Consider the following 17,120-nt stretch of genomic DNA (forward strand, 5'->3'; position numbering starts at 1 on the left):
TGTGAACACATACAGTAATACAGTGTGAACACTACAAATGGACACCACACCGGTTTAGAAAAAAAAGTTATCTTTATCTAAACCAAAACAAGACCAAACAACCACAAATCCACAATACATTATCAAACGATATCCTTAAAAATAGGTTATTCACTCAAATAAAGGTTCTAGAATAAATAACTCCACCTGGAGTTATTACAAAGTCATGACAGAAAAAATCCCAAAGAACGGCGTTGACCACGAGGTGCACAGTGTCGGGCCCGGAGGCAAGCAGATCCACAAAGAACAGTACCTTGGAATTGATGAAATCAAAGACTGTGCACGGCATCGGGGAGGTGATGCTTCATTGGCGGCGAGGGGGCGGTTCCTTACGACGGTACAAAGTCGATAAATTCGAGAGTCACCCAGGGCGAGGATCGGCTCCACTTTGATGAAGCATCGGAATTGCTGAAGTCGGGGCTGCGGTGCGAGTCAGGAAGGTGCGTCGTGGACGTCACGAGGGGTGCCCTCGGCTTCGGTGCAGGCAGTCGCCTCGATGACGGCTTCGGAGTCGATGCGGCTCGGCGTCAGGCCTACGATGCAAGTCGCGGTGGTGCGTCCTGCTCTTCATGAGCGGTGCCCAAGGCTTCGGTGCAGGTTACGGTGTTGCCCGGTGGCGTCGGTGTTGCAATTTCCTTCCTTGGCAGCTGAAACAGCAGTTCTAGATGCAGAAAGACAGAAGTGATAAAGTCTCTGTGTCCCTGATACTTCAGAACAGGAGGCAAGCTCAGTTTCAAGCCCTTGGAGATCTTCCTCAAGATGACACAGCAAAGTCCTTTTCTCTTTCCTTGGCAGCAAGCAGCCACTGAAGGCAAACCCCAGACAGCAAACAGAACAGGGGCAGTATTGCGCCTCGGCTTCTCCTTGGCAAAGGCTTCTCTTAATTCCCAGAAGTGATCTAAATGTCTAGGGTCTGGGCCCTTCTTTTAATACACCAAAATCCTTTGTTTTCTGAAGGCAGAGAGTGCCTGTACCTGGCCAAACCCAGTTCTGTCCTCACTGGTGCAGCTTCCTGGCCCGGAGGTGGAGACAGCATTGTTGAAGGCAGACCAGTCCCGTTCAGGTGAAAAGGAAATCTCCTCCCCCTACTCTAAGTGCAGCCAAGGTTCATTTGGCCCAGCCTTGACTCATCAGACTTCAGGAGCCACCGCCCCTCTCCAGCCCCTGTCATCCAAAAGCCAGACATGCAATACACAAACCTAGCAGAGGCACACTGGATGGTTAGGCAAGAAAATATCTAATTTCTAAAAGTGGTATTTTCAAACACAGAATAAAAAAAGTCACCCTCACTAAAAGATGGGCTTTAACATTCTGAGTTCAGGCATACTAAACTTTATTTTTTTACCTTGTTCCTTGGTCCAGTTATTTTTTATAAGATGTTATAAACTATCTCCTCATTCTGTCCTATGGGAACAGGTAGCCTTGCAATAGTGAAAATCGAAATTGCCAGTATTTCACTATCAGGACATGCCCCACACATCAGGGCATGTCCTACCTTTCAAATACAATGCACCCTGCCTACAGGATTACCTTGGGCCTACCTTAAGGGTGCCTAACATGTAGAAAAGGGAAGGTTTAGGGACTGGCAAGAATGTGCACTTGCCAAGTCAACATGGCAGGCCCAGACTGTACACAGGCTCTGCAATGGCATTCCAGAGTTACATTTTACAGGCTGCTTCTGTGGGTGGCAAATCAGTGCTGCAGCCTACTAGCAGCATTTGATTTACAGGCCCTGGGCACACACAGTGCACTATACTAGGGACTGACTAGTAAATCAAATTGCCAATCATGGAAACACCAATCCATAACAGTAATTTACAAAGGGAGCACTTGCACTTTGGCACTGAACAGCAGTGGCAAAGTGCCCAATGCATCTAGATCTGCACAACGGAGTCCAACACACAGCAAAAACACAGGAGGCAACAGCAAAAAAATTGAAGGGAGACCCACGCCAATGGTGGCAGGTCTAACAATAATTATATGTAGTCATGGCATAACATTATGCAGTGGTAAAACCAATTTTGCCTGACAGGTATTCTTTTATGAATAGCTGCCATGTGTAAATCAGGGCAATTTAATATCATAAAGTTTGGTTTACAGCAGTAAATGTTTTTTCCGAATCTTACCTGTGTGTCTTGACTTGGCATGTTTTGATGCCACATGTTGACCCTCCCCCCGTAGCACCTTCTCAATTGACCCTCCCCCAGTAGCACCTTTTCAATAGGACATACTTTGAGTTTATATATTTGTTTACATACATTAATGGAAAATACCATGTTAAAACATTCACACAATGGTTTTGGAGCCTTAGAAAATCAAACATTTGCTAAACAGTCAAAATGGGATATAGCCAACGAAGTAGACTTACCAGCTAACCCTATTTCTAGGGCATAATCAATGTGCTCGATGCATAAATATTCCACAAGAATAGAAAATATCTTGAATGCATTCTTTGGCAAATCAGAAGGATCTGACAGCTTAAAAATAATCAAATACAAACTTTGTTAATAAAGGTTTCAAGTTCCACAAAAACATACCAATACATATAAAGCAAAGGGTAGAGAAAGGTTAAAAAAGCAGAGTCCTCTTTACACATTACATCAGCCCCAACACCCCTTAATAAATCACTGCAGCAACAGCTACGGGTTCCCCAATCTAAGCTTTCTTCTGTAAAGTTTAAAGAAGGCTTTAATCAGACTGTTACCAATTGCAGCTATCTCAGACAAATAATTGCGTTTTTGTTGGATAATAGCGTCTTTTGAATGCCAATAAGGGGAAAATAATGACACAACAATTAGATCCAACGAACCTAGCACACACAGATGGTTCGATCATTTGTGTACTTATGCCTTGAAGGGCCTGAAAGAAGCACTACATACTTCACCTAGGGAACCTGGCACCATCAAGCTTCACTGTAAAAATTACAACCAGGCTCAAGATGTTAGGAAGAAGACTTCAGGGTGAGGCCTGGACAGCATTACTCCAGGCCGCTAAAAGAGGGGATTCCAAATTGTTCTGGAGTATGGTCAATGCCCCTTTGTGAAACATGACCATTTCCCAGAGCTTAATTTCTATGTTTCCTGCGATTCATGGGTAGCCCACTTTTCTGGAATATTTGACTCAAACCAAGCAGCTGGCTTGACGATTGAAAGGGCGGGTGACCCGCCTAGCCACTTACTCCCATTAGGTTTAACTCTAGAGGAACTTTTACTTGCTTTGCAACAAAGCATAGGTGGGAAAGCACCTGGCCCCTATGAATGCATAATCTCTTCCTCTTGCACCATCTCAATCATGGTTCCCATCTTTTAAAAGGGAGATGCATCAGACCCTAAATGCCATCGCCCCATCCCTCTCGTTGATTACTCTGTTAAATTAATGAAAAATACATTGTTGATGAGATTGGAGGCGTTTGCATATGATAAAATAGTGTTATCAGAAGTCCAGTTTGGCTTTAGGAGGGCTTTAGGGATTGTTGAGCAATGTGCTAATCTGGAACTGCTAATGGGGAAATATATTAAGGCGAAGAAGGAATCCCTTTTCTAGCGTTTCGCTGATTTAAGTAGTGCTTTGACCTGGTTGTTGACTCCATTCTTTGGTTTCCCAGGGTACCCGATTGAGATCATATGTTTCCCTTTAGCTTCTGCAAGCCGATGCCCCTATTGTTACATGCTGACGACTCGGTTCTGCTTTCTCCCACACCCATCGGCTTGCACAGACTGGGGATTTCATGGAGGCCAAGAAAATGGTGATTAACAAAGCAAAGACCAATACTAGGATTTGCAGGAAAAAGATTCCCAAATGTAGATTTGTTTTTTATTCATCGGGGACACGCCAATCACAAAAGTCAGCTCCTTTTGTTATCTAGGGGTCCTCTTCTCTAGCAACAATATATGGTCACAGCAGGTTGCTAAAGAAAGATGAGCAGGAATTGCCATGGGATTTTTAGGTTCGCCCAGAGCATGGGCTGTCGTCCGATTAAAGCAATGGTCGATATTTACAAGGCCAGAGGAGTGTCTACTGCTACTTACCGGAGATGGGGAGGAGAGGGTATGGGGTTTTACCCAGAGTAAACCACTTCAAGTTGAAGAGAACACTTTTTTGAAACATATGTTATGCTTACCAGTTTCAGCCTCATCGACAATTGTTCATAATGAAGTCAGGCTACGCTTTTTGGAAGACTAGCTCCTATTAAAGCCCTTTCTAATCTGGTTTTCCATTAGGCCCAGAGATGGAAAGAGTTTTACAAAATCAATTGAGGACTGTCTTGCACTGGGGTCAGGTTTTTAACATCCGTTGGCTTGTTTTTATGTCCATGTTTCATGATATTTTATGTAATATTATTGTACTGCAAGATCCATCTAAAGTTACATTTTTTAACAAGGCTCTTATTAAATCAACCTTTTTTTAAATATAGACATGAGATTAGGATGAAGGAGGGTCTGACAAAACCGACTGTTGCTTATTGTATGTCAGTTAACTCCCAAGAAGGAGACCAGTATTATCTTTCAATTGTTAAGAATACTTATCGATTTGTTTTGACAGGATTGTATGCAGGAATAGCTCATCACATAGTCGCTTTCCCTGAAACGGGGGTTCACTCGCTAGACTCATGACATTTCATTGCTCTTGGGATGGTCAAACTATGCAAACCACCCAGCACTTTATATTGTTCAGTGTCTTTTACAAGTACTTTTGTTTCCTGTAGATTACTCGCTTTATTTATTTTGTTTTCGACTTTTTTAATGTGAAATACATCCTTTTTATTTTTTTATTATAGTTATTGAATCACAATGTTCAAATGGTAACAGACATTACAATTATATTGTAACAGCAATATCAATCATATAGTATACAATAGTGCTTTTTGTTTTATATAACTTCAGCCCTCCTCCCCCTACCTATCCCAACACCCTTATGGCATAGCAGATATGGCACATATTGTGTGTTCTGCATGTATACAGCTCTTTCACATCATATCACTGCAATGATCCATAATATCTAATTTAGGACATTCACTTATGTTAGGTCAGGGTGTTCCAATTAATACCTGGTGAGTGGCGCCCAAAAGTCCTTGGGCCTAGAGGCCACTGGTAGTTCCTCAGCATAGTAATTCATCTGTTCCTTACAAAAAACGAAATCACAAATCCCCTTGACTATGGTTGGCACTGCCTTGGCATTCCTATGCATAGCTACAGCTAGTTTAGAAAACAAAGTATCAATAGTGACAATGCGTCTGTTACACTGTTTGATTCTGTTTAGAAGCTCCAGCAGACACACCTCTGGTACACATTTGATTTTTTCCAGTGTCATATCTGTAAGAGACCTTGTTACCCTTTGCCAGAAGTTTGCTGTAGCAGGACATCCGCTTGCTAAGTTAAGGAAGTCCACTCCATTTTGTTGACATCTAGGGCACCTTGTATCGTCTTGCAACCCAAACTTCAACAATTGCACAGGAGTATAATATGTCTGATCCAGATATTTAAAATGAATGATTCGAAGATTACGGTTGGCAGTCAGGTGCCCAGTCAACTTGCAACAATTTTACCAGCCTTACCGGGACAAGGGAGGTGTCAGAGCAACATTCCATTTATCTAGCACAGATAAATAAGACCATTTGCTCTCCCAGTGAGAGGTACCATATATTTTAGTAATCAACTTTTAGACTTGGCATCTTTTGGCGTGTTTCCCTTGAGTTTTTGCTTTCTGACATCCCAGTTTTGACTCTGTTTTTGCTAGCGTAGTGTTTCTGGGCAATTTTCTCACTCCTGTGGTATACTGTGTTATGGAATGGTGTTTCCATGATTGGATATTTGATTTACTGGTTAGTCCCTAGTAAAGTGCACTGAGTGTGCCAGGGCTTGTGAATCATATGTTTCTAGTGGGCCTGCAGCACTGATTGTGCCACCCCGTAAGTAGCCCTGACAAGGTATCTCAGACCCGCCATTGCTGAGTCTGCGCACAGTTTGTAACTGCCATGTCAACTAGGCCAGTGCACACTTGCCAGTCCCTCACCTTCCCTTTTCTTACATGTCAGACACCCCTAAGGTAGGCCCAAGGTACCCCTGTGGGCAAGGGTGCAGTGTATGTGAAAGGTAGGGCATGCTCTGGTATGTATGGCATGTCCTGATACTGAATTATGGCCAATTTCATTTCATTAGTCTTTATTGCGATTTTTCATCATAAAAGACAAATTGCCATCTATTACAAATTTCATCCAAAAATACACTATAAAATCAATAATCTAAAACCACATCTTATACATCAGCACAATAAATAAATACATGTATATTTACATATAAAATGAGTTCTTAAAGAGGATTAAATATATGACCAGCAAAAAGACTTAAGACAGTATCATACTTAATAAAAGGGTCATTAAAATACAAACTCCGGCTCTAGTTTAATTGCTCGGCTGGGCTGCACATAGCAATTTCGCACCCCCGTTCTTCCCACGTAATGCCCAATTTCGTTTTTCGCTATTGCAAGGCTACCTGTTCCCCATAGCAGAGAATGAGGGTTTGTTTATATCATCTTATAAACATAAGTGGCCCGGGGAATTAGGTAGGAAAATAAAGTTTAGTATGCCTGAACTCAGAATCTAAAAATGCATCTTTTGGTTAAGGTGATTTTTATATTCTATGTTTGAAAATACCACTTTTAGAAAATAGGTTTTTTCTTGCTCAGTCATCCATCCTGTGTGCCTCTGCTGGAAGAAAACAAGTTACTTACCTAACAAGTAACTTTCATAGATTACCTTGCTTTGTATCATTCCCCCATTGTCGGAATGGGAGCCTCGGTAAATAGAAAATACCATAGCATTAGGAACAAAAGAGAAAGAAAGGCCTAGGCCTCATCTAATTTTGTAGCCTATCCACCTCTTTTTGTAAAAGAGACCAAAAAAGTTGCAACAACCAATCAGAATAGCCTCACCCCATAGAACCCTCCTGAGAGAGCATCAGAGCCTCAGATTTTCGTAGCCGTTGTGTAACAGTAACTACATCTGCGAGAGGCTGAGCTTTCCCAGGGGAGGAGGGTGGGTGCATGGGAATCTATGAAAGTTAACAATACTGGGGAACCAATGTTATAGGTAAGTAACTTGTTTTCTTGCCCCAGAATTGGCACTTTCATAGATTTCCATGCTTTGCATCAGAGTAGCTAGCAGTAAGCAATAAGAGCACATTTTGTTACAAGAGTATCAACATATCTTAGTATACTTCTTTTCATAGGAAGCAAATTGATCATGCTACAATAGATAGGAAAAAACATTATCTGATACAAAATGTGCAATCACAGGAAGGAGGGAGAGTAGGGAAAGCTCACCTCTCATTGGAAAAGATTTCTCAGGACTGCTTGTCCGACTGCCGCTTCACTTCTCTTGGAAGAGTCCAAGCAGTAATGCGATGTGACTGTGTGGGTACTGCTCCACGTAGCTGCTCTACAAATGTCTCTGATAGGGACTCAAGCGAAGAGAGAAGCAGAGGATGAGACTGATCTCGTCGAATGAGCTCGAACATGCCTTTCTAGCGGCTTGCCCGCTTCCTGGTGACAAAAGAGAATTGCACTGGAAATCCACTGTGAAATGCTTTGTTTTGAAATTGGAAAAACCCTTCCGCGGAGCACTGTAAGCCACGAAGAGCTGTGAAGATTTCCTGAAACGTCCTGTCCATTCAAGATAACATTTTAAACATCTTTGGACATCTAAGGAATGCAGCGACTTTTCTGCTGGAGACGATAGTCGAGGGAAAAAAGATTTCAGAACCACTGGTTCGTTCAAATGGAAATCCGAAGGGACCTTTGGAATGAATTTCGGATTTGTTCTCAGAATTAGAGTGTCTTTCTTGAATTGTAAAAAGGGTTCCATAATAGTAAGCGCTTGGAGCTCACCTATCCTTCTGGCCGAAGTTAAGGCTAAAAGAAGAGCTACTTTCCAAGAAAGGAACTTAAGATCCGCTCTGTGAATAGGTTCAAATGGGGGTCTCATGAGATGAGCCAGAACCAAATGGAAAAGACCCTTTAGGAATGGCCTGATAATTCTTGCAGACCAAAGAGAAGGACATGTGGCTGTCCGTCTGAATCTAGAGATAGCTGCCAGGTGTACTTTGATGAAGGAATGCGCCAGACCTGACTTAGCCAGAGAAAGAATATAAGGTAAAATCTGGTGAGGAGCAGAAGTGTACGGATGGAGATTCTGTCGATGGCACCATAAGCAGAAAGTTTTCCATTTTGCGCGATAAGTCTTATTTGTGCTTGGTGCCCGGGCTTGAGATAGTATTTCTTTACACTCCCGAGTGATATTCAAATCCTGGAATTCTCGGTGCTCAGGAGCCACGCCGTCAATTGGAGTAAGCTCGGGTCTGGATGCAGCACTTGGCCCTGAGGCATTGTCAATAGAGATGGGATGGGCAGTAGGTGAATTGGCTGATCTTGAGAGAGTAGGAGAAGCTCTGTGAACCAGAACTGGCGGGGCCATGCTGGTGCGATCAAAATCATTCTGCAAGTTTCCGCCTTGAGTTTCCTGATCAGCCTCGAAATCAGGGGTTTTGGAGGAAAGGCGTAAACAAATGCGCCTGACCAGGCTATCGAAAGAGCATTCCCCAGTGAACTGCGAGGGTGATCCCTGCTTGCGTAGAATTGGCATTTCCTGTTTTCTGGACTCGCAAACAGGTCAATAGTCGGAGCGCCCCAACAGGCGAAGACTTCGTCGAGAGTGCTTTGATTCAACTCCCACTCGTGACAGATTGATTTTAGACGCATCCGCTGTCGTGTTGAGCGTACCTGGAAGGTGTTCTGCTGAAAGAGAAACCCTGTGGAGAATTGCCCAATTCCATATTTCTTGTGCTTCCCTTGAAAGAGCTCGAGATCTCGTCCCGTCTTGGTTGTTTATATAATGCATGGCCGTCGTGTTGTCTGTACGGACCAGTATCGTGGAATTCCCAATTCTTGGAAAGAAAGCTTGTAAAGCTAATTGAATGGCTTGGAGTTCCAGAAGATTGATGTGGAACATGCGCTGCTCGGGCGTCCAATGACCACTCACGTGTAGATCCTGCATTACTGCTCCCCAGCCTTCCAGTAAGGCGTCCGTGGTTAGAACCAAGGGAGATGGAGCAATCTTGAAAGTGAGACCTTTTGAGATATTGTCTTTTACCGTCCACCAGTTGGCCGCTTTCCTCATTAATGGTGTCACTGTTATTTTGTCGTTGACTGTGCCTTCTGCCTGGCGCACAAGTTACTACTTGTGTAATGATATATCTGTAAGAGGCATTAGTTAGTGATAGATTCCTTACCTTAGAATATCCCCAGGCGTCAGACTGGACCCGGAAATTTTTGCGTAGCAGTACCCTTGCGCATCGGTAGGCGTCGTCTGCGGCTCCGCGTCCGTCGTCGGCGTCATGATGACGTCGTCGGAGTACTTAGATGCCGCCTCCGCGTGCAGACGTCAGTTCTTAGACAAAGCTTTTCCGCGCCAGAAACGCAGAGCTATGCTAAACACCAACACTGGTGCTATTGAAACTAGGGCCCTGAAACGGGATGACCTTAACCCTAGATATCGGTTCGCAGAACGGGGAATATGGGTGGGTCGGTAAGGAATCTATCACTAACTAATGCCTCTTACAGATATATTGTTACACAAGTAGTAACTTGTGCATCTGAAAGAGACGCGTTAGTGATAGATTCCTTACCTTAGAATAGATACCCCAGCAATACCAACCCCGGTGGTGGGTCTGCGAACCAATAATCACACCAGAAAGTCCTGGAGGACAGAACGGCCAAAGAAGCCATCCTTCCAGACTTGGCTGTCTAGGCAATAGTGTCTTGAAAACGTGTGCAGCGAGGCCCACGTAGCTGCCTGGCAAATGTCCTGCAAGGGCACTCCTCGGCCCAAGGCAGTTGTAGTCGCCGTGGCCCGAGTGGAATGAGCCCTTAGTCCAACAGGGGGTTCCTTCTTAGCCAAGGAGTAACACGCCTGGATAGACTAGATGATCCACCGCGAGATGGTACGCTTTTGCACCGCCTTTCCCTTCTTAGCGCCCACGAAACCAACAAAGAGTTGATCATCCACCCGGAACTGGCGTGTGCGATCCAGATAGTAAGAGAGCACACGTTTTGGGTCCAGACGGTGGAGCCGCTCTTCCTCCTTTGAGGGATGCGGAGGCGAAAATAAGGTGGGCAAGGTGATGGACTGCCCGATGAGGAAGGCTGTGGCTACCTTGGGCAGGAAAGAGGGCCTTGTCCGCAACACAACCTTGTCCGGATGGAAAGAAAGGAAAGGAGGTTTAGAGCATAGAGCCTGGAGCTCACTCACTCTCCTGGCAGAGGAGATGGCAACCAGGAAGGCAGTCTTGAAGGTAAGAAGGCGGATAGGACAGTTGTGAAGTGGCTCAAAGGGAGCGCACATCAGAAAAGTAAGAACCAGGTTCAAGTCCCACTGAGGCATCTCGAAGGGAACAGGTGGAAACAAATGTGTGATGCCTTTCAGGAATCGATTACCAGGGGACTTGAACAAAGAAGGTTGATCAGGCAGCCTTAAAAAGGCTGAAAGAGCAGAAAGAGCCCTTGATAGTGCCCAGAGCAGAGCCCTGCTGAGCAAGAGAAAGAAGGAAGAGAAGAACCTCAGAAAGAGGGGCAGAGAGAGGATCCACAGCCTTTGCTGTGCACCATGCCACAAATCTGTTCCACCTGCAGGCGTATACCGACTTTGTGGAGGGACGCCTGGCTGCTAGAAGGATGTTACAGACTTCAGGAGGCCTCAAGTGTCGCCGCTCAATCTCCAAGCATGGAGGTGTAGACTGGACAGGCTCGGGGAGAGGACCGTCCCCTGCTGCTGTGACAGAAGGTCCTCCTGAAGAGGCAGACGGACCGGGGGATCGATTGACATACTGAGTAGCTCGGAATACCAGTACTTTCGTGCCCAGTCCGGAGCCACAAGGATGACTTGTGCCCGGTCGCGCTTGATCTTCTTCAGCACTCAGGGCAGAAGTGGTATAGGCGGAAAGGCGTACAACAGATCGCAACTCCACTCGCGACGAAAAGCGTCTCTGAGCGAGTGCCACCTTGGAAATTCCAATGCGCAGAACTGATGACATTGCGCGTTCTCTTTGGTGGCGAATAGATCTAACCAAGGCTCTCCCCACTGCTGAAAGAGGCCTTACGCCACGTCCGAGTTCAGACGCCATTCGTGATCCATCATGCACCGGCTGTTGAGTTAGTCCGCCCTGGCGTTCAGAGAACCTGCCAGGTGTTGAACCACCAGGGTCACACCCTGATGTTACAGCCACTGCCAAAGGCGCAGAGTCTACTGGCAGAGGGTCCACGACCCCACCCCGCCCTGTTTGTTGCAATACCACATGGCGGTAGTGTTGTCCGTGAACACCTGCACTACACTCCCCCGGACAGAGGGGAGGAATGCCTGCAGTGTTAGACGAATCGCCTGCAGCTCCAAAAGGTTGATATGGAGCCGGGACTCCGCCGGAGACCAGAGGCCTCTGATCTCCGCCTCTCCCATGTGGCCTCCCCAGCCCTGGAGGGACGCGTCCGTCACAAGTACGTGCTCCGGTTGGGGAAGGGAGAGGGATCTGCCGCTGACCCAATCGCGGCCCGTGAGCCACCACTGCAGCTGTCTCGCAGTGCCCTCCGAGATCAGGACATGGTCGGACAGGTTGCCCTGATGCTGGGCCCACTGAAACTTCAGGTCCCACTGCAGAGCCCGCATCCGCCAACGGGCGTGATGCACCAGAAGGATGCAGGAAGCCATCAGCCCCAGAAGCCAAAGCATCAACCTGACTGAGACTTGGGATAAAGGCTGAAAGATTGGAATCAGAGCCTGTATATCCCGAACCCGCTGTTTGGGTAGGTAAACCCGAAACTGCGCCGAGTCGAGAACCGCACCGATGAAAAGGAGCTTCTGAGAGGGACACAGGTGTGACTTCGGCACATTGATGGAGAACCTCAGCTGGTGCAAGAGGTCTGCCGTCGTCTGGAGGTGGCTGAGAACTTTCTGGGGCGAGCCCAACTTCAACAACCAGTCGTCGAGGTAGGGGGAAGGCTGAAACCCCTAACCTGCGCAGATGAGCTGCGACCACCGCCATCACTTTAGTGAACCCCAGTGGGGCGCTGGTAAGGCCAAAGGGGAGCACGGTAAACTGAAAGTGCTCGTGGCCTACCGTGAACCGCAGGTAGTGCCGGTGGGCCGGCAGGACGGGGATGTGGAAATAAGCGTCCTGCAAGTCCAACGCTACCATCCAGTCTCCTGAGTCCAGGGCAGCTAAGACCTGAGCCAGAGTCAGCATTTTGAACTTTTCTTCCGGAGGAAGCAGTTGACGTTCCGTAGGTCCAAGATAGGGCCGTAGACCCCCTTTGCCCTTCTTGGGTCCCAGAAAGTAGTGGGAGTAGCAACCACATCCTACTTCTGGCCCAGGAACGCGCTTGATGGCCCCCTTGGCCAAGAGGGCCGTAACTTCCTCCTGCAGAAGCCGCAAACGATCCCCCGATACGCGGTGGTGTTGCGGTGGCATGGCTTGAGGGGTCGTCTCGAAGGGGAGGGAGTACCCCCTTCGGACGATTTGCAGCACCCACCTGTCCGACGTGACAGTGCGTGTCAGAGTTCGGAGCCCCCTTCGCGCCTACCTAAGGTAAAGACTACATTTCCCATGAGCCTTCAATGGGGAGGGTACTTAGCGTCGTCACGCACGGATGCGCGTTATTCTGTTTGTTTTCCCTTCGTCTTTGCTTGAGGTCCGTTTGGAGCGGGTCTCGTGTTTCTTCTTCGGCTGCCTGCCTTGAGTCTTCAGAGACGAGCGATATTTCCTTGGTTCAGCAGGGGGTGAGTTATTGACTTGCTGCTGTCTCCCCTCCTCAACAGCGGAACGTTGTGTGTCGGCTGACCACACGTTACCGCTGATCCTCCGGCTTATTACCTGTTTTAGGTAACTTAGTGTTTCCCAGCGTGGCTGCGCTAGCGATTGTTTACAGGACGCTGTGAGTCGGCTGGCCACGCGTCGCTGTTGGATACTTCACCATTACGAATTCACTGCAGAACATTGTGGTAGTTACTACAGGTTACCGTAGCAACAAAGGCTTCCTTCTGGTGAGCGGAGCGCTGTGTGTAACTTGCCACGCGCTACCGTTAATGATTAATCATTTTGCGGTTGTAGCGGAGTAAGGTGTGTTGGCTAACCACTTGCTGCCGTGAACTTTTGTATTGTACTTTGCTTCATTGATACAGCGGAGTATTGTGGTGGCCACTATATACTGCCATGAGTATTACTCATTCATGGGTTTACAATACCTTCTTTCTTTCGACCAATATCTGGATATGGCTCTATAATATACCAGGTGTCTGGAACCTTGTTTTAGTTCTATTACATTTTGGAGTACTTACTATTGCTGAACTTCAAGAGGTTCTAGGAAGTCAACAGTTCAGAAGACTCTTTCATTTAATTCCTTTGTTTTCCATGCTGGGTGTTTGTTGGCTCTGGTATTCAGGTATGCTTATGCAACATCAGGCATTTCCCTCATAGCGAGAATTTACTGAGAGTAGCCATGTTGTTATTATGCATTGCTTAACGTTATAGGCTGTTCTTATATCGTTTCAGAGCCTTTGTCCCAGCAGTCCCCTCCCCGTTCCTGATATCCCTTGCCTAATGGTTCCAATTCCCTGTATTATAAAACAAGGGAGCTGGTAACGTTAGGAGGTGAACCCCCAATTGTAACGACCGGATCCTGTGGAGCGTAATCTTGACAGTGCGCCAGCGGGAGTGGTGATGGCGAACCCTGCCCCCTACTGGCGTCACATGGGCCGAAAAGCACGGACTAGGAGGGTTTTGAGGCGGATGCTGCGGGGGAGGGTGTGGACTGGCCTCGCCGTTGTCCCCGACCGCCTCCACGCGATTTCCACGGCCGCCACCTCGCTGGATGTTAGTCTGCAGTGCGTGGCTGGCAGAACGTGTGGGGGCGCCCCTTCCTTGGCCATGAAAGTGAGGTAATAGAAATTTTACATGGCCAATGTGTCCCCTGCATGTACCCTATGTACGTCCATGTCACCATGCGATTTCCCTCTCATGCCTGTAATAATAATGCATCTGCATTTCCGTCCAACATTAGTATGTCAGTTACCAAGCCTGCCACGTTAATTCTGCATTGAGGCCTATGTTGCCCATGTTGCCAATGTATTTGCATAGTGCACGTTTAAAAAGTCGAGATGAACTCGTTTTTGTGGCTCAGCCGAGCCAGGACCCGAATTCAGGCTCTATGCCTCCTGACACTCTGAAAGCTGCAGTTTAGCTATGTATCCCTGAACTCTCACATACTTCCTGTTCAGCCGAGAGGTGCCCAGCCCGGCCTGCCAAGACAGTATTTTGCTTACAGTTATCTGCTCTGCTCCACAGAAACACATTCCTGCTTAATGAAGAAGGTAAACATAACCCGCCTGCAGAAGATAGGGCCTAGCCTTTCTGTCTCCATCCAAGTGATTTACAGAACTCGCATCCATAGAAGGCCCATGGCCCCACGCAATGCACGAAGAAATATATGCATATACTAACATTTAGTGATGAGCAGCCTTTGCTCGAGCGACCTTTAATCCAGATAATACATCCTCCAAATCAAGATATCAGATAATACCAGAAGTGCAGGTCGTTCTGACACTCAAGGCTTCTCTACTAGCACGAAAGCCAGCTCCCCCCAGCTACACGTCAATTCCACGTCATGACCAAGTTGCGCACACAAGTAGGGTAAAGGTTCCAGCTAACCACGCTGACCCCCCCATGTATCCACCCACCTATGATACACCTATGACTCATCAAGGGAACACCCACGTGTACGCCTTCTTACACGCCCTTATGCACGCCCATATGCTCTTATCTCTCTTTCACTTGCTCCGCCTGGAGCGCTCCGCCTTCTCTATGCAAGTTAATGTATGTTTAAAGTATAAATAATGTACTCTGTGAATAAAGTTCAGATGACGATCCTTCCTGAACCTTAGTGGAGATGGAACCCGATTCTCCCTTAACTCGAGTTACTGAAATAAAGCCCTTCTGAATCGGACACCATGGACTCTGCCTCTCATTATATGCATGACCTTTTGTTTAAGTATAGAAATTCCGACAGGGTAATTATTTTATTTACCACAAAAGGAGCAAAAGGCACCAGTTTGCTGGCGTGGGGCCGAGAGGCCCAAGGACTTGGAGTTGCCCTGGAGTCCTTAAAGCGCTCAAGCGCATGGTCTGCCTTGTCGCCAAAAAGGCGACGGCCATCAAACGGCATGTCCATCAGTGTATTCTGGACATCGGCCGAAAAGTTGGCGGACCTCAACCAGGCGTGGCGACGAATCGCCACTGTCGTTGCCATCCCTCTACCTAGTGAGTCGGTGGTATCCAGCCCACACCAGATAGAATACTTTGCTGCATCCCGGCCTTCCACAAGGGCTTGGCCGAGTTTGGCCCGTACCTCCAACGGACACTGTGGCAGCAATTCGGAGACCGTATCCCACAGAGAGTGGGTGTAGCTGCCCAAGAGGCATGCGGTGTTGGAAGACCGCAGTCCCAGACTAAGGGAGGAGAATACCTTTTTGCCGTACTGCTCATACCTCTTGAATTCCCTGTCTGGCGGAGCCGACGGGAATGCGGTCTGGGAATTTGAAGCCTGGATGACCAGGCTCTCGGGGGTGGGGTGGGTGGACAGGAAACATGGGTCGGGCGGTGGCGTCTGGCCACGTTCCTATCTACGGGCGAACCCGTAGCGGGCCTTGACCAAGTGCCCAAAAGAACGTCGGTCAAGGTCTCATTAAACGGCAGTAGAGGCTCGGCCGAGCTTGACTGCGGTTTAAGGACCTCAGTGAGGTTAGTCAGGGAGCTCAAGGCCCAAGGCCTTGGCTGCCCTCATCAACACCACACTGTAGGTTGCCCCCTCCTCCGTACCCACGGTAGGAGGTGAGACAAAGCCAGTGTCCACCTGTCCAGTCCTCTTGAGACGGACAGAGAGTCCTCAGACCCCTCCCAATACTCCTCTTCACCCATCCCCTGATAATCAGGGTTGTCAAACGATGAGGCCGGTTCATAGAAACTAAACTCCCCAAGCGGTGTCGAAAGCGGCGCCCAGTGGGGCTGTTCAGACGCCGGAACCGGAGCGAGGCAGGCATCGGGGACGGCGCCACCCGAGGATGGCGCCGGAAGTGACACCTGAGGGACCGGCACCGGTGAGGTCGTTAGGTCAACCGGCAACGACCCGGATCCCGAAGCGGATCCAGTGGGTCCCTGCGGCGCCGGTTCCGAAGGCGCCGGCGGTGTCGGGGCCAAAGCCCCCGACCCGCTAGGTGCCCCAGACGGGTCCGCTGGGCCCGAAGGCGCCGCGGAACCCGTCGGGGAAGAGAGGTTCCTCATGGCCATGAGGAAGCGCTCGATCTCCCCTGGCGTCGCGTCCTGCCCAGGGGAAGGAGGGTGTGGAGCAGGACGTGACGTCTGCGTCTCCGACTGAGCCGCGTGGGCGGTGTCACCCGAACCCCCGGCCGCGCCACACGAGCGTCGGAGGAGTCAGAAGAGCGATGATGTCTCTTCGACTTCTTGTGCTTACCTGACGACGACTTCGACCCGGAGGAGTGATGCAGACTCTCGGAGCTGTGATGGCTCCGACCCCACGACCTGTCCCTCGACCTCCTGTGGGAACGGCCGACTGCCAGAGTTCGAGTCGCTTGCGGGACCGCTCCCGCCTAGCTTTCGAAGTCAGGGCCTGGCAGTCGGGGCAGGTCTTGTCATCGTGGTCGACGCCGAGACAGTGGAGACACCGACAGTGAGGGTCAGTCGGTCGCAATCCTTACAAGGCTTGAAACCAGGCATTGTGTAACAATAGGTAGGGGAAGACAAGGATCAATTGTGATCCAGTAGGGCATTGATTACCATTCACAAGAGAAGGGAATGGAAGGTCCGGCCACAGTCGTAGCCCCAGATATGAAGACAACAAAAGGGATGACTGGGCTGTTACTTAAGGAAGGAAGAAGGAAAGGGTCACTAGGGGAAAAGGGTTAGTGCTCAATGGAGGACAACCCCTGGGTATCCAATTTGTTGGATATATTGGCCTCACACACCCTT

The 17,120-nt window shown here is 48.2% G+C and overlaps 1 protein-coding gene across 1 annotated transcript in view; it reads right to left on the reverse strand.

Moving 5' to 3' along the window:
• EXOC5 (exocyst complex component 5) overlaps positions 1–17,120 on the reverse strand; it is a 199,807-nt gene that overhangs the window by 54,850 nt on the left and 127,837 nt on the right. Inside the window, exon 13 of the mRNA XM_086937971.1 lies at positions 2,408–2,516. Within this exon, the coding sequence (XP_086794097.1) occupies positions 2,408–2,516 (109 nt within the window). The remainder of the gene's footprint in view (positions 1–2,407; positions 2,517–17,120) is intronic.

The sequence above is a fragment of the Lissotriton vulgaris genome, chromosome 9 (genome assembly GCF_964263255.1).
Source record: "Lissotriton vulgaris chromosome 9, aLisVul1.2, whole genome shotgun sequence".
NCBI classification, from domain to species: domain Eukaryota; kingdom Metazoa; phylum Chordata; class Amphibia; order Caudata; family Salamandridae; genus Lissotriton; species Lissotriton vulgaris.